Here is an 18,856-nt window from a genome sequence, read left to right on the forward strand (position 1 = left end):
TATAAATTTGGAAGGTTCTATCATAAGTCAAGTATAAGTAGTTCCACTAGAACATTTGAGATGGAGATGTTTGTGGATTTGCCCAGCTCTCGTTTTCTTTGTGCTACTGCAATTCTTGGCTCATAGAATACAGTGCCTTCTTTGATGTAGGCATGCCATGTTGTGCAGTCCTGTGCAGCATCTCCTATGTCTCACAATTGACACTGAAGTTCTTCAGAAATACCTTGAGAGCTTCCTTGTACCACTTCCACTGACCATGGCGTGAGCACTTGCCTTGGATAAGTTCCCTGTAAAAGAGTTTTTTAGGTAAGCATGCATTCAGTATTTGGGTTACATGGCCAGCCCATTTGAACTGCACTCTCTTCAGTAGAGTTTGAATGCTTTGCTGTTCAGCTTAGCAGAGGACTTCAATGTCCTGTACCTTATCTTTCCAGGTAATCTTTAGAATTTTTCTAAAACAATTCAAGTGGAATCAGTTCAGTTTTCTTTTTTTTTATAATTTTTTAAATTTTTTCTCAATTACATGTAAAAACTTTTAACATTCACTTTTAAAATTTTTGAGTTCCATATTCTTTCCCTCTCTCCCTCTTCACCTTCCACCCTGAGACAATAACTAATCTGATAAGGGTTATATATGTGTAATCGTATAAAACATATTTCTATATTGGTCATTTTGTGGAAGAAAACTCAAATCAAAAAGAAAGTGAAAATAGCATGCTTCAGTCTGCATTCAAACTCCATTAGTTCTTTCTCTGGAGTTGGATAGCATTTTTCTTCATGAGTCCTTTGGGGTTGTCTTGGATCATTGTATTGCTGAAAATAGCTAAGTCATTCACAGTTGTTCACTGTATAATATTGCTGTTACTATGTATAATGTTCTCCTGGTCCTGCTCACTTTACTTTGCATCAGTTTATGTAAGTCTTTCTGGGTTTTTCTGAAATCCTCCTGCTAGTCATATCCTATAGCACAATAGTATTCCATTACAATTATATACCATAGCCTGTGTATCTATTCCCCAAATTGATGGACATCCCTTCTGTTTCCAATTCCTTGCCACCACAAAAGGAATTCCTAAAAATATTTTTGTACTAATAGGTCCTTTTCCCTTTAAAAAAAATCTCTTTGGGATATAGACGTAGTAGTAGTATTGCTGAATCAAAGTGGAAATGCTGTGATAAACAGTTTTATGGCTCTTTGTGTATAGTTCCAAATTGCCCTCCAGAATGACTAGATCAGTTCACAACTCTACCTACAATGCAATAATGTCTTAATTTTTCCGCATTCCCTTCAGCATTTGTCATTTTCCTTTTCTGTCATATTAGCTAATCTGATAGGTATGAGGTGGTACCTCAGGGTTGTTTCAATTTGCATTGCTCTAATCAATAGTGATTTAGAGAATTTTTTCATGTGACTATAGATAACTTTGATTTCTTCATGTGAAAAGTGCCTATCCATATCCTTTGACCATTTGTCAATTGAATGAGTGGTTCAGTTTTCTGGCATGGCACTGATACACTGTACATGTTTCACAAGTATACAACAAGGAAGTCAGCACAATGACTCTGTAGAGCTTCAGTTTGGTATGCAGCCTGATACTTCTCTCCAATACTCTCTTTAGGGGCTTCCCAAATGCTGAGCTAGCCCTGGTAATGAGTGCAACAACCTCATCTTCTTTGTGGACATCCTTGGAAAGTATACTGCCAAAGTAAGTGAAAATTTATCCATAGCATCCAAAATTTCTCCATTTACAGTGAACAATGGTTTCATGTATGAATGGTGTGTTCTGGCTAGTGAAGGATTTCTGTTTTCTTCTTGCTGATTTTCAAGTCAAAATTAGCACAAGCAGGAGAGAATCAACCCATACTTTGTTGCATCTCAGCCTCAGGGTGTGCACTGAGTGCACAATCATCTGAGAACAAAAAGTCACACTTCAATACTCCCTCCAGTTTGGTCTTAGCTGGTGGCCTTTTCAAGTTAAGTAGTTTACCATCAGGGCAGTAGCTGACCTCGATTCCATTTTCATCCTTGTTGAAGGCATCTGACAACATCACAGAAAACATCATGCATGGGAGCAAGCACATAGCCCTGCTTCACTCCACTGATGACTTGGAAACCATGAGAACATTACCCTTCATCCTGTACCTGTGTGAGCATGCCATCATGAAACTGGTGTACAATACTGATGAACTTCTCCAGGCAACCAAATTTTGCTATGATCTTCCAGAAGCCCTCACAACTGACAGTATCAAAGGCCTTGGTCAGGTCAATGAACATTGTGTACAGACCTCTGTTCTGCTCTTGGCATTTCTCCTGGAGTTGGGCAGCAAACACCACGTCACCATTCCTCTGCTCTTTCTGAAGCCACACTGGCTCTTGGACAGACGACCATCTTCCAGGTGAAGAATCTAATCTAGTCAACAAGTTTGTATGCCATCTAAAAGGAGTGAACAACAATCTTGTGATAACACAACTGCCATTTCCAGGAAAGTGCCATACCATGATCATCAGTGCACCATGACAAACCCAGATAAGGTTAAAAAAAATTCTAAGATCACCTAGAGACCCTCATCATTAATGTGCCAAAAGAGGATAAGCTTGTACTTCTGGGGGACTAATGCCAGAGGAGACACAGACTATCAGACATGGCAGTCCTTGGGGGGAACAAAGTCAGAAACAGCAACGATCACTTACTCTTGAAGACTTGTGTGTCTCATCACCTTCTCATCACCAACATCCACTCACCTAACCATAACAAGATGTCATAGATGCATACTCAAAGCAAGCAGGAGCATTTAATAAACTATGTCATTATAAGGAGAAGAGAGAGGCAGGATGTGAGAATGATGAAGGCAGTGTATGGCATAGAGTGTCAGACCAATCAGAGACTCATCCTTCCTGGATAAAAATTCACATTCAGCAAAAGCAGCAGACCCAAGGCAAGATGACTGTCAGAATTAGTATCAACAGATGTCTCGTTAAGGAGATATATGCAGCTGCTTTAACTATTTTCAGGACTGAATTGCACAGTATAATGAACGCACTCACACCAGATTAGAATCAGTATAACATTTATTCTATACACAAGGACAATATAAAGCAGTTTTAAAGAAACATAGGAATATACATATAAATATAAAGCCTAGCAGAATAACAGAAATATTTATATACATCACCAAATCAGGGAAACGCCTACATCTGGGTCATGCAGCTGGGGAATTCTGGTTCAGCCTCCAGCATCCCAGTTGGGAAAATGGCCCAGGCAGAGCATCTTCCCCACAGGTGAACTCCAAAAATTAGGGAGATCTCTCAAGGTTACATCCAATTTTAGACAAAAAAGGCATTGGGACAATTAATAAGCTTGTCACTAGAGCCTTATGTGACTTAGAGCAACTAACTGCACTGGATGTGTCACAGCTCTAGACCGGGCTGGAGTCCAAAGGGACAAAACATCCATGATCAATATGGCAAAACATCCGTGCTCAAAACGACACAGGATGGATTCTGTTTGTTCCAAGAAGGGCGGGCAACACTTCCAGGAAGACAAATTGGCCAAGGACAGGTTGAACTTTTAGTCTTGGGAACCAGGGCAAAGTAACTTTTTAGTCCTGGGAACTTGGTCCCTGTCCCAAGAAGAAAGAACAACATATGTATTCATGTAGGCCTACAAATGTACAGGAAAAATCTTTAATATTTCATTAACCCTTCAACAGATTAAAGCACTTCTCCCTAGTGAACAATTGTTCACTGCTGACCTGCAGGGAAAGCTGAGTTAGCACACAGCAACAGGAGAGTGAAAAAGGAGTGGGTAGCTTTCAGGGACTTGGTTGTACAGCTCTGAATTTGCTCCTCTGGGCGAGAACACTCACAAACATCAGGACTGGTTGGACAATGAAGATAGGAAAATTCAGAAGCTGCTAAACAAGAAACGAGAATTCCATGGGGTTTACTAGTAGGACAGTTTGTCTGTCTCCAAAAAGATATGTTTAACTCCATCAAAAGTAAAGTACAAGCAAAGCTTAGAGAGATACAGGATTCTTGACTCAGTAAGAAGTCAAGGGTGATGCAATTTTATGCCAACAGCAATAATCCAAAGTGCTTCTACAATGCCCTGAAGACTATTTATGGACCAAAGATCTCTGGTACATCTCAACTACTCAATGCTGATGGAGCCACAATGATCACTAACATGGACGTGATCCTGGAGAGATGGGCTGAACACGTCCATAGTGTTCTCAACAGACTATTATCAACTAATACTGAAGTCATTGATATGCCTTAGATTGCAGTCAATCCCTCTATCTTTTTAAAAATTTTTATTTATTTTTCATTTATGGGATAAAAACAAGTATTTCCATAACATAATATAATAAAAAAGATGATTGCACATGAAACTCCAGATCTATTATATATAACTTGCTATTCCTTTTATGTGTATGTATATATATATTATATATAAAATAAGTTATATATTCTTTCTCCCCCTTCTGCCCTTGAGATGACTACCATTAGACACACATACACACATATATAAATATGCTATACACACACACACACACACACACACACACACACACACACACACACATATATATATATATATATATATATATGTTCTTTCTCTGGATGCAGATAGCATCTTCCTTCCTGTGTCCTTTGTAGTTAATTTGGGCTTTTCTTTCTTTTTTTTTTTTTGGAGGGAGGAAGGCTGGGCAATTGCCCAAGGTCACATGGCTAGTAAGTGTTAAGTGTCTGAGGCTGGATTTGAACTCGGGTCCTTCTGATTCCAGGGCTGGTGCTCTATTCACTGCACCACCTAGCCTCCCCACCCCCACCCCAATTTGGATATTTATAATAGCTAAAATGACTTATTCACTCAAAGATGTTCTTACAACCATATTGCTGTTATTGTATACAATATTCTCTTGGTTCTGCTCATTTTGTTCTTAATTATTTCATACAAGTCTTTCCATGTTTTTCTAAGATCACTGAGCTCATCATTTCCTGTAATATAGTAGTATTCCATCACAATCATATACTTGTTCAGCCATTCCCCAATTGATGGGTATCCCTTCAATTCCAATTATTTGCCACCACAAAGAAAGCTACTGTAAATATTTTAGAACCTAAAGGTTCTTTTCCTTTTTCACTAATCATCTTTGGAAATAAACCTAGTAGTGGTATTTCTGGGTAAAAGGGTCTAGGACTCTAGGCAGTTTAATAACTCTTTGGGCATAATTCCAGCTTGGTCTCCAAAATGGTTGGATGAGTTCACAATTCCACCAACAATGAATTAGTGTCCCAATTTTTCCACATCCCCTTCAACATTTGTCACTTTTCCCTCCAACCATTCTAGTCAATGTGATAGGTGTAAAATGATATCTTGAGGTTGTTTTAATTTGCATCTCTCTAATCAATAATGATTTTAGAGCATTTTTCACATGATTATAAATTATTTTGATTTATCTAAAAACTGCCTATTCATATCCTTTGACCATTTATCAATTGGGGAATAACTCTTATTCTTATAGATTTTACAAAGTTCTTTATATATTTAAGATGAGACCTTTATCTGAGAAGCTGTCTATAATATTTTTTCCCAATTTTCTGCTTTCCTTCCGATCTTGCTACCTTAATATTTACAAAATCTTTTTAATTTAATAAAAATTATCCATTTTATACCTCATTCTGCTATCTCTTGTTTATTCATAAATTGTTCACATATCCATAAGTCTAGTAAGTAATATGCTCTATGTTCTTCTAATTTTCTTATATTATCTCTCTTTATATCAAGGTCATGTATCCAAGTCAATTCCTATCTAGCTGGACCTCCAAATTAAGAGGAGGTATTGAATGCCATCAGGTTCCTCTCAAGTAGTAAAGCACCTGGAATGGATTCCACCCCAGCAGAGAAGAGATTGCTGACTAAAATCTTCTACATTCTCTGTCTCTGTCTCTGTCTCTCTCTGTCTCCCCCCCCCTCCCTTCCCCCCCCCCTCCCTCCCCCTTTCTCTCTCTCTCTCTCCTTCTCTCTCTCTCTCCCCCCCCCTCTCTCTCACCCTCCCTCCCTCTCTCTCTCTCTCTCTCTCTCTCTCTCTCTCTCTCTCTCTCTCTGTGTCTCTCTCATCATAGCTGCAAAAGTCAGGGACTGCTTGTATTTCTTCTGTGTCCCCCATAATTCCTACATAGTTGATGCTCATTAGTGCCTTCCCTCTGAGATTATCTCCAATTTATCCTCTATAGATCTTGTTTGTGCACAGTTATCGACATGTTGTCTCCTCCAATGGCATGTGACCTCCTTGATGGTGGGAACTGTTTTTTTTTTGCCTTGCTTTCTACCCCCAGCACTTAGCACAGTGTCTGGCATATAGTAAAAGCTTAACAATAGCAGAATGCCTGGCATACAGTAAGAGCTTAATAATAGCACAGTGCCTGGCACATACTTGTTTTTACTGTTCCGTCATTTTTTATTCATGTGAAACTCTTCACGACTCCACTTAGGATTTTCTTAGCAAAGATACTGGAGTGGTTTGCCATTTCCCTCTTCAGATCATTTTACAGATGAGAAATTGAGAGAAACAGGGTTAAGTGACCTGGCCAGTGTCACACAACTAATAAGGTCTGAGGCCAGATTTGAACTCAGGAAGATGAGTCTTCTTTATTTCTGGTCCAATGCTTTATCCACTGAGTTACCTCGCTGCCCAGTAGCAGGAGCTTAATAAATGCTTGTGGACTTGATTAATAGCATATAATAACAGTTATCTGGTTGATGGATTCAAATGATTGCAGAAATAGGGTCCCCTCCCACCCCCAGAAATTACTAAAAACTATACCGCAAGAGCACCAATTCCTTGACCACTGCTACTCCGGAGGTAACTCTGCTCGAAGGTTCTCAAATCCACGAAGACTATCTGGTTGCCAGCTATGAACATGAGGGTTTGGCTGTCTAGAAGTTGCAGATTGCCTCGTTTGGTGGAGTCATAACCAAAGGAATGTCTAATGAAAAAGCGTCAAGGAAAATAAAGGTCCCAAAATAGGTAGACCACCCTTCTAATGACAAACAGGTTAACAGAAGAAACCAACGGAACAAACATTCTCTTTGCTAGATACAGAATGAACTAGTGTGTGAGTTTGGTTGCTTTTTGCCTTAAAATTCAGAAGTTTTATCTAATGATGCTAAGAGAATATTTTTTAAGTAGAAAAAGTCCTACTGCTGTTGATTTTTCAACTGTTTCCCCCAAGTCATCCTGAATTTACCTTAAAAATCTCAACTTTTTATCATAAAATAAAGTCTCTTTAGATAATAATCAAGTAAATTTTCCTTTCTCTAAACTGAGTCAGCCTCTATAATGTGGGAGAAAGCATAATAGTAATAAAAGTTATAGTACCCATCAAAATGCTAAGTTCTTTCCACAACTATCTTAAAACTCAAACCTGGCCTACCCTGTGGCAAGATTTTAATTGCCTTACCCATTCCCCCTGGGGATATCATTGGCCCTAACCCCATCCCCAAGACCCACTTACCATGTAACATCATTGGCTTCATCCCAGATGAATGAATGGGCAGGCCATTCCTGCAATGAGCCTCTCTCATTAATGGCATCACCTCTCATCTCCAAATCCTTCAAGTAAGACCTGATCTCTCCTTACTTTGAAACTAATCCTCTTTTCAACTTTCCCTTTATACCCTAAAGCTGGGAGAAAATTTTTTGGCCTGGTGTCCCTGCCCACTTTCCATCATTACACCCTACAGCTAGAAGGAAGGTTGGAGCCCCAAAGCTCTACTAGCTTTCCAACCCCCCATGGTACCTCAGAACTTTGTTAACTATCAGCAGGATTGTGTTTTCTAGTTTCTTCTTTTGGGCTACCAGCACCAGTCAAAAAAGGAATGTCTGAGACAAGAACTTACCATGCCAGGCACCTTATTTTAAACAGCTTCCTTCCATCTATTCAAGGAAATGCCATTAGTTTGCACACTCATATCCCCTCCTATCACCTCTAGGGACAAAGACTTTCAATCAATATTTGCAAAACCCCACCTGGGCCCTGGCCCTTTGACCAAACTGTTCAACAACAGGTCTCCTTCCCCACACCTTCCTCCTCTTCCCTTTGTCTCTCAAAAACCACTGAAACTGATAAAATGCTTTAAAGGGAATTTGACCAGTCACTTTTTTTTTTTTAAAGCGATCAGGGTTAAGTAACTTGCTCAAGGTTACACGGCCAGGTGTTTCTGGGTGGGTGCTAAGTGTCTGAGCCCAGGATTCGATCTCCAGGTCATCCTGACAGTGGAGCCGGTGCTCTTACTCGCTGTGCTACCTGGCCACCCCTGACCAGTCACTTTTTGAAGATGTGAATGTAATGCTATAATGAGTTTTGTTCTCTGTGTGTGTGTGTCTCTCTCTATCACAAACACACACACACAACTTTTGGTTGGCAAAATGTTTTTAACTTGCAAAACTGCATGGTCATGTCATAGATTTCTAGGCAGAAGGGACCCTGGAGGTCATCTATTCCAACCCTTACATTTTATAGATGAAGAAACAGAGACACCCAAGGAGTTAGGTGACTTGTACAAAGTCACATGGGTAAGAAGTAGTAGAATAAACATTCAAACGCAGATCCACTGTTGGTGAATCTAATGCTCTTTCCACTTATACTAGGCTTGTTTGAGACTTTGTTGTCTATTGTCAATAGAATGTAGAATCAAAGCTTTGGTTTGGGTGGCAATAATTTTAGACAATGTACAAATTGAAGTGGTTTTAGGGATTGTTGAGTGGAGTGGGGTGGGGTAAAAAAATCTAGATCTTTATTTTTAATCCATCTCTGTAAGCACTCCAATTGCAAGCAAACCTAAAGATAATGGTTTGAAATGCTACCTACCTCCTGACAGAAAGGTGATGGATTCAAAGCACAGACTGAATTATATTATTTTTTCATATATGGTCAATGAGAGAATTTGTTTTGCTTGACTACATATTTTTTACAAGGTCTTTTCAAATGGAGGCAGGAAGTATGAGGGAGAGAAGATGGATTTTGTTTAATGGAAAAAATTGTAATTTAAAAATAAACAAAAACAGTGGTTTGGGGAACTTATCCTGTGCACCCAAAGACAATCACAAGAAGTGAGCCTTGGCCTAAACCTCAGTTTACCCTGATAACACTATTTGAAACTGAGGAAGCCCAGAAGCTGAAACCTTCATATGTATCAAAAAAAAAAGAATGTGGCCTAACCTAGGGAGACATGCCACAAAACAGATCATTGTACAGACCCCACATTGAATGATAGGGAATCCAGCAACAAACCCTGTCCCAAGGTGTTTGATAGTGACCATGAAGGCACATATTGGCTATGACACTATAGGTCAAATACTCCAGGCTCTCTGAATAGATTGTTTCCTTATGGAAGGGTCAAGTCTTTAGAAGAAATGTTGGTCATTTGGCTATAAATAAGAGCTATCAACAGTCCTCAGGCTCTGTTAACTAATGCTAAAAGTAAGAACGTCACAGCAGCTATACAGGTTCTATGGATGTACAGTGGCTTATGGAAGAAACTGTAACCAGCTTTATTATAGGTGAAGGGGATGCAGAAACACACCCCAACCTAAAGCATACACTGCTGACCTCTTGGTTCTCAAACACTGTAACTGAGAAACTCTGTGTTTGTGGTTTAAATATTTGTGATGGGGTAGAATGGGAATCAGGAAAAAATGCTCGCTCACCTTGAGCTAGAGCAGGGGTGGGAAACCTGTGACCTCAAGGTCACATGTAACCCTCTAGGTCCTCAACTACAACCCTTTGACTGAATCCAAACTTCACAGAACAAACCCCTTTAAGGCCTCAAGGTTGCAGGTTCCCCAAACCTGAGTGAGACGATGTTAACATTGACATTAGCTATGCTCTGGTCCTCCTAACTCGTGATAAACAAGAAAGTCAGGGAGGGATAGTGTCTTAATGAAATTCCTATCTCCAGTCTAATAATCAATATACTGGGTACAGCCCTAACCTTTGAATTTGGGCTTCAATAAAAATCATTAAAACCAAGGGTCATCCCTTGACCAGGCTGGACTAATTCATTATAGTATACTCCGGTTGGGTTCAGGGAATCCCAAGAGGAACCAGAGACCCACACCCCATCCCATTTCTCCAAATCTGAGAAAAACATCCCAAGTAATGCAAGGTTCCCACTCCAGGCCTCTTGATATCCAGACCTTATGATGCCTAGAAAGGAAAAGACCCTGAAGTCTTTCTGGAAAGAGCTAGGCAGTAGGAGAAGCTCACATCGTTTTTTAGAGCCTTAAGAGTTTTGGTCTGACCATCTGGATTAGATAAATTCTTTTAGTCAGACCTTGACTACTGTCTCTGTGTCTACATGGTATCTCCTTTCCTGGACCAGGTACAACGCAGGGCTCTGCCCAGCTGATTTTGTACAGATCCAGTAAATAAATCTACATACACTCCTATTCTCACCAAGACACAAGAACGGTAGGCAGATGCAATGCAATTTCGAGACCATGTCGCCAAAATGGTGCAGAGTAATATCGAATGGGGATAAGGAGCAAGACTTGGCACGCACAGAAAATAAACATCTTATCAGAGCGTGCTGGGCGTGAAAGTGTTTCTTGTTGCATATGACACCTGTGATTGGTATCATGGTTCACATGGACGTGATCAATGTTACAAGTGTGTGTTTCTACTAGCTCTCAGTCATCAATGTGCCTAAAAGGAGGCAGGCAGCCAGTGTTGCCCCCAATGCAGGACTTCCTGTCTTTAGAAATATAGGCATATAACATAAGGCTGTAGCGTTTATGGGGAAGATACAGAAGAGGTGGGGATGAGCCACGTAAGCCTCTATTGGCTCCTATAAACTGGACCTGAAGCTAACCAGCACTGTGAATGGGAAGACCTCAAATCAGCAGAGGCGGAACCAACTTCTGTTTAGTGCAGATGCATGGAGAAGACTGTGTCAGTGAGGGCACTAGCAAAACATTTTCCTGCCCTCAGCCTCCTTGTTTCGATAAGCAATCAGTGGTCCAACCATTACTGGTCAGGAGACAAGTCAGAGGTGAAGAGAACATATCCTGGGAGTGCTCTTTGTGGTTTATCAGGAGTGTGTGATCCTCCAGCTTCTAGCTTCAAACCCATCACAGAGGGACTAGCAGAAATCTCTTTGCTCTACATATTCAAAGACACAAAATCAACTTAATATATTGAAGTTGAAGAGGTTTGGGGCATTATTCCCACTAAATGCACCATTATCCATAAGCCCCAGAAGGACCATATTAGGGAGCTGCCCTAGAAAAGGTTCTCCTGAATACAGACATGACTGCCTCTCAGGTTGTCGAACCCTTTCATCCTTATGTGGTCCATGGGCTACTTGGCACTGGAGGTAAACAAGGCCTAAGCATGTCCCCCCCACACACACACACACACATCAGTTACTACCCTGACCTCTTGACAAAGAAGCCAAAAGAATACTGTGATTAGGCCATCTGGCTGGGTCAGTGTCATCCAACAGAAGGCATCCTTGGCCCTCATCAATACCACTTAATACTAGCTGTTCTTAAAATAGCAAAGTCACTGTGGAGATATGTGATAGTAATGGCAATTAAAGATTCCCCTGTATTGGCTTGGTTTTCAAATTGATTGTGTTAAAATCCAGAGCTTGTTAATCCCACCTGTGGGATGGACTTGTTGATATGAAAAGAAAGTCCTGAACTGGGAGGAGCTGGTGATGTAGATTTGGAGAGACAGGGAGAGGCAGAAGAACCTTTTGGAAGCAGCACCCACATGGAGGCAGAGAGAGAGACTGAGAAGGATTGCTGGGGCCACTTTGAATCTCCCTGGACTTTTGAGACCTGTCCCTGGAGCTGCCAAGGACTGAGGAGACATGGCTGTTTTGCTGGTAATTTGTCTGTCTGTTTTGATGTTGTTTTGCCAGATTTGTCCACTGGTGAAAGACAGTCCTGTTGTTGAAGAAGTCCTGGAACCTGGCTTTTGGTTAAGAAGCCCTGAGACTGTCCTGCAGACAGAGAGTGAATACTGTCCACTGGTGAGGGACAGTGCTGTTGTTGCAGGGGTCTGGAGACTGTCCTGCAGACAGAATGAATAATGTCCACTGGTGAAGGACAATGCTGTTGTTGCAGGGGTCTGGGAACCTTTCTGTTGGTTCAGAAGCCCTGAAGAAGGATTTTCTTGTTGTATGTTTACAGAAATCCTGGGAGAGGGTTTTGCTAATGTTTTCAGGGGTTCTAGGACTGTTCTACAGACAGAGGATGAATTAATGAAGGGACTGGCAATGTATCTTGTGGCCTTGCTAAGCCTTGTCTCCCCAGGAACTAAGATTGCTGAGAACTTGCCTCTTTGTGTCAAGATGAAGAAAAGACCTCCATCTGGGTATTAAGTGCTGTGCTTAAACTTGATGTAACTCTGGGGTAGATTCAATTGTGATCCAGGGGTGGGGAACTTTTGACCTTTTTGTGTTCTATGGTTGAACAAGTGAATGTACTTTACTTATGTTTGGAAACTAATCTCCATTTGAGAAGAGGGGCTTTGTGGTGGACTAAATGAAGGTACAGCCTACGGGTGGAGTAGTATTTAGAACAGGGACTTTGTAATTGATTGAATGAATGGAAGGTCCTGGGGTGGGGTAGTACTTGGAGATTATTTAATCACACTTAGTAAATGCTGTATTTTGAATGATGCCATGTTTTGACCTTCTCTGTTCTTGGTTTGTCACTGAATAAAATGGAGAGCACCTATGCTGGTATTCTGAACCTTGGGAAGTTGCCTTTCCTTGGCATTACATTACAAGATAGTATGGGAGTTCCCATTTTCTGTTACCTGCTCGCAGACATGTCACATTCACAAAACCCTCATGGTACCCTTCTATAACCTTCCAGAAGAAAACTGTATCACCAGTTTTTTCATAGCTATCTTCAAATGCCAACACAATAAAAGTCCTGTAAGGGGTTATTCTCAATCATGAGATAGTCACATTGAGCTGATCAATTTTACTTCTGTCTCCTGATTTTGTTACTGATATAGAGCAAAGTGTTTATTCAGATCAAAATAATCCTTACCATTTCCCAGCTATATAAAATTCCACAGACTTATACAGCTCTTTTGGAGGAGGGAGTGATTTCACATAAATACTTTTTCAATTGTTTCTTTCTGGCTACTTGCAATATTTTCCTCCTTGACTTGATGACTCTGGAATTTGGCTACAATATTCCTTGGATTTTTCATTTTGGGATCTCTTTCAGGAAGCGATCAGTGGATTCTTTCACAATGACTATTTTACCCTCTGGTTCTAGGATATCAGGATAATTTCATGAAAGATGCTATCCACGCCCTTTTTTTGGTCATGGTTTTCAGGTAGTCCAATGACTCTGAAATTATCTCTCCTGGTTCAATTTTCCAAGTTGGTTGTTTTTGCCAAAGAGATATTTTAGATTTTCCTCGATTTTTTTTTTCATTCTTTTGATTTTGACTGATTCTTGATGTCATTTGCTTCCACTTGCCCAATTCTAATTTTTTTTGGAGGGGGAAGGCAGGGCAATTGGAGTTAAGTGGCTTGCCCAAGTTCACACAGCTAGTGTTGATTCTAACTTTTAAGGGGTTGTTTTCTTCAGTCAGCTTTTGTACTGCATTTTCCATTTTGTCAATTCTTCTTTTAAAGGAGTTATACTCTTCAGTGGATTTTTTTCCATTTGCCCAGTTCTAGGGAGTTATTTTCTTCACTTCATTTCCCTTTTCCATGCTGTTGACTTTTTTTCCAGTTCTCCTGCATAACTATCCTTTCTTTTCTCAATTTTTCTTCTACCTCTCTTACTTGATTTTTAAAATCCCTTTTGAGCCCTTCCAAGAGGACATTCTGGATTTGAGATGAATTCATTTTTCCCCTTTGAGGCATCACATGTATGCATTTTGACACTGTTGTCCTTTCCTGAGTTTATGTTATTTTCCCTGTTGTCACAGTAGCTTTCAGGGCTAAAAAGAGTCAGGGCTCTTTTTGGCTTTTTGCTCATATTTTAAAGTTGAGCTCTGCTCCTGGAACACAGGGGGCACTGTCCCAAGCTTCTCGCACTGGAGGCCAGGAACCTGGTCAGTGGCTTTCTGTCTTGGGGCCTCAGGTGCTTGTGACTTGCTCACTGAGCTAGGGTGGCCCAACTTAGTTGAGCCTGGGTTGCCTGGGTTCAGGGGCTGACAATTTGCCTTGCACACTGGGGCTGGAGGTCTCACAGCTGGCCAGCTGTGTCACTAGCCTGCTGAGCCAGGATGCAGGCTAAAAGCCTCCTGCTGCTTTGCCTGGACACCATCTGTACCAGACTGTTCTACACTGCGTTCTCCTTTTACTCAAGCGAGACAGACCTTTCCTGAAGTTCTTCTAAGTCATCGTAAACTAGAAAATTGTTTCACTCTGTCTTTTTGTGAGTTCTGTCACTCCAGAATCCATTCTGAGGCTTGACTTAATGTTGTTTCCAAGGGAAAATGGGAGGAGCTCAGACAACTTCTTGGCATCTCTCCACTACCATGGCCAATTCTTTTTTTTTTTTCAATGTGAGTTTCCATAGGCAGGAGCTGAAAGAGTACCATCTCAGACTTGGTATACTTTTTGGAATTAAAATGAACAGAAGCAGGGCAGCTAGGTGGCACAGTGAGGAAAGTGCTGGCCCCAGAGTCAGGAGGACCCGAGTTCGGTTCCAGCCTCAGACACTTAAACACACACACACACAAAACCAGCCGTGTAACCTCGGGCAAGTTACTTAACCCCAATTGCCCTCTAAAAAAGAAAAAAAAATGAACAAAAGCTACCACTGCATTTTTTCTCTTTTAATAATAACCTCCTTTAGGGAATGAAATCCAAAGTGATCTGATTCTCAGTCTTCTTTCATCTGATGTTACTTCTCTTTCATAGCTTTCTTTTAGGGGTTTTTGGTGACCCAACATGAACTCTGCAATTCTGTTTCCAGGGAATAGTCTTTATCTTCTGGCTTCTTTTGACATATACCAGTTCTACTCCCCCCCTTTTGATTGGCATTTGTCATAGGACTTGACAAATCACTAGCAATGTTTTTAACTATTGCTTTCATATAAGGCTTTGCAATGTGTGTTGTTCATTTGTTTCAGTCCTGCCTGACTCTTCATGACCCCATTTGGGGTTTTCTTGGCAAATATACTAGAGGGATTTACCATTTCCTTCTCCAGATCATTTTATAGATGACAACTAGGGCAAACAGGTTTGTTATTTGCCCAGGGTCACACAGCTGGTAAGTGTCTGAGGCCAGATTTGAATTAAGGAAGATGAGTCTTCCTGACTCCAGGCCCCAGTGCTCTCTATACAGTGTGCCACCTAGCATTCCTTAGAGTGCAATAATCTTCAGTAAAAGAGTTTTTTGCTTTACTAGCCATAGGTAGGTAACACAACCTAGGAACTGACAGGTGTGTAAAACATCTGCATATGGGGTTAGAGAAAATAAAAGCCTTTTCTTTATTATTTACAAATGGAGAACTTGGAGGTTCTCAGCTCCTGTGTTGTAGTGTGTGAATGCCAACAGGATCACCAGTATACGCTGGGGTGTACTGCTAGTTTCCCATTCTCCCCAACATATACAAAGCTTCTTATAGCCAGTTTCATAAACCATTCTAGACCCCTAGAACCTGCGCAACATTCTTCCATCTTCCATCTCCTACCTGTGACATTCTCACCCTTAGAATTAGTTAATAGGACCTGAGCACTGTCAATATACGCATTCACAGTCTCAGTTAAGTCACAGAGACCAATATATTTGGTCTTCTGTAGACTTGACCTTTCCACAAGTAAACAGTCTGTCCTGGAGAGCCTAGAGCACCTCACCTGTAACAGCATAGCTAATCTGAGCCTCTAGGGTCACCACTGAGTACCTGAGAGCAAGGTGTGTTGTTGGATTCCCCATCACCTATGTGTACTCTGTACCGGGTCTGCTTCTTACCTTCATTCACAGCCTGTCTCTCCTGGCAGGCACATTCTTTTAGACTTATGTAGACTCCAGCTGTTGGGCTTTTTCCCCACAGGTTCCCACAGTCTCAAGCAGTGTTATCAGGCTATCCCAAGGTTTGGCCAAAGCTCACTATCTGAAATTGTGTTTGTGTGCGTGGGTGTATGCCTCAAATCATGCTGTTTAGGAGTAGTTTCTGTGAGAGGACCAAAACAAGGAACTAGATATTTTTACCAACAGTTTTCCTCCCCTCACTACCTCCCCAGACTACGGTCCCTAAACACCACTTCAATTTGTCCCTCACCTAGAGTTAGTTCTCAGGGCATTGTGCCCACCCAAACCAAAACCTTGATTTTGGAGATTCTACTGCGCAGCAGATAACACAGTCCCAATACAGCATGATAGAATGGAGAGAGATTTGTATTTGGCATTGGGGGTCTGGGCTCAAATTCTTGCTCTTCCATTTCCTACCTGTTTGACTTTGGACAAATTGTTAAATCATAATGGGTCTCATTTCTTCATATATAAATAAGGGAAGGGAAGGAAAGAAAAGGGAAGGGGAAGGGGGCTTCCTTTTAGCTTAGTTTTTGTGTTTCAGCTTCAGGCAACTTGGCACAAAGTGAATTTTACTGAATTTCCTCTGAAGTGATTTTATTCAGTTTAGGACAATCAAATACTTTCAACTCGGCTTCAGTCACTTGACACAGGGAAGAACAGAAAGAGAGAAGCTGGATGGAGATGGGTTTGGTTAGAGGGGTGGGAAGAGGGTGTGTTTTGCAAAGACTGAATGAAAGTAAACTTCCTACAGGGAGTGAGAAAGGAAATGAGTATGAACACAGTGATTTAAGGGCTCCTTGGAGGGTCAGAAAGATGTTTCAAGGGAGGCACCTGGATGCTATGCTCAGAGCCTTTTCTTCCAGTTTCAACCTCAGACATTCCTTTTAACTAATGCTGACCACCTGGGGAGAAGAAGAAAATTTCATGGCAACTCTGTGAGGAAACTTGACTCATTGCTGAGAAAGGTGGAAAACTGGTCAAGAAAACTTGACTTTAATGGTAAATAGACAGAAAGCTGGAATTGGACCCTGCAGATTTGAGGCCCCCAAACTTTCTGAATATAGTGGTGAAATGGACACCTGGAGATGCTGGCACAAGTTTTCCTTTTGAACGTAGACTATAATGTTATAAGGCTAAAAAACTGGAAAATTGGGCCTGGAGTACTTTCTTTGAGAGTGTAGAGAAAACAGGCCTTGTGAAACAGCAAGGTGACAAACGTGATGTCAGGAGGGAACCACTGGACAATCCAATAACGTCCTCAGATGTAGAGGCCTCAGGTTCACCCTATGGAATAATGCTGCCAACCTTGAGACTGAGGAATGGTGGTAGATGGGGTCTGGTATTTTGACATGGAGTGTCGCTTCTTTCTCCTAATCATAATGCAGAAAGGAATAACAGCACTCCTCTGACACAGCCCCCTTGCTTTCCAGATAAGTTACCAAAGTCCAGAAAGGGAAAACAATTAATTTCAAGATCTGACCAGAATTGGTGACATAACTTAAATCCAGAATCCAGGGCTTTCAGATTTCCCATCCATTTCTACTAATGTATTCACTGCTGGTAATGGTTATAATATATAATATATCACACCTCCCAGAAATATTTGCATTTTAGTGATGGCTTCCAATGCCTTAAAAGCATGGTAAGAATGTTTGACACTATATATAGTTCAGGAGCTACATGGGGGGAGGAAGACCTTTTAGTTCCCCTCAAAGCAAAGCACATGAGTTTCTGACTATTTCAACTATGTAGTAGGTAGATCTTGCCCAAGGTAAATACTTGATTCTATTTTTTTCCATGACAAAAAAAAAATTCAATACAAATTTTAACCATGCATCCTGACCAAAATCCCCTAACTAGAGAACTACTTTTAGAAAGTATCCAACAAATTGGAGCAGCTAGGTGACAGTGCATACAGCACTGGTCTTGGAGTCAGGAAAGACCTGAATTCAAATGTGGCCTCAGACACTTACTAGCTGTGTGACCCTGGCCAAGTCACTTAACGCTGACTGCCAAAAAAAAAAAGTATTCAACAAATGGAAAAACCTCTATTTTATACATATTTAGCTAGTCAGGATACATCAGTGTGAGGAGGTTTAACGGTATGCCGGAGTCTTGGGTCACAAAAGGAACTGAAGCCACCTCATTATAATTGTAGAAGAAATTCTCTGAAATTTTCTTCATTTGTTCTTCAACTGACTCTTCCTCTCCTTCATGGAAAGGATCTTCAGAATATGAATATTCAGATTCTGAAAGATGAAAAGACAGTAACTGAGGATAAAAAAATCTAAGAGCCCTCAGAAAGTCTTAGTGATGGCAGCTCAAGTCAAAGGAGTGAATACCATTCATGTATAGTGGAGAACAAGGTCATGGGAATTGAAGTGAGGAACTGGGAGATTAGGATGTTTTAGGGAACATCAACATGGAACGGAATCTTTTTTTCTACAACCATAACTAGTTTTGCATAGTTGTTCTTAAGGCAGCCAGGTGGCACAGTAGAGAGAGCCCTGAACCTGGAGTCAGGAAGATTTGAGGTCAAATACAGCTCCAGACACTTAATAGCTATGTGACCCTGGGCAAATCACTTTACCTCTCTCAGCCTCAGTTTCCCAATCTGTAAAATAGGGGTAATAATAGTCTCTACATGCCCAGGGTTGTTGTGAGGATCAGATGAAATACTTGTAAAGCACTTTGCAAACCTTAATGCATTACATAAATGTAAGCTATTATTATTGATCTTTGCATTGGTTCATGATAATTTACTTCTCTACAGAGAAAACAGATCAGGAAGTACTTGAAGTCACGATGGGAACTTATGTAATAA

At 40.9% G+C, this 18,856-nt stretch overlaps 1 protein-coding gene across 1 annotated transcript in view; it reads right to left on the bottom strand.

Annotated features, from left to right (window-relative positions):
- CFAP44 (cilia and flagella associated protein 44) overlaps nucleotides 1-18,856 on the bottom strand; it is a 138,902-nt gene that overhangs the window by 107,305 nt on the left and 12,741 nt on the right. The window contains exons 3-4 of the mRNA XM_069069874.1: nucleotides 18,113-18,281; nucleotides 6,832-6,994 (exon numbers count right to left, since the gene is read on the bottom strand). Coding sequence (XP_068925975.1) covers nucleotides 6,832-6,994; nucleotides 18,113-18,281 — 332 coding nt within the window. The remainder of the gene's footprint in view (nucleotides 1-6,831; nucleotides 6,995-18,112; nucleotides 18,282-18,856) is intronic.

The sequence above is a fragment of the Petaurus breviceps genome, unplaced genomic scaffold, assembly GCF_028583685.1.
Source record: "Petaurus breviceps papuanus isolate PSGF00001 unplaced genomic scaffold, PetGlider_PUasm1.0 90792, whole genome shotgun sequence".
Classification (NCBI taxonomy): Eukaryota; Metazoa; Chordata; class Mammalia; order Diprotodontia; family Petauridae; genus Petaurus; species Petaurus breviceps.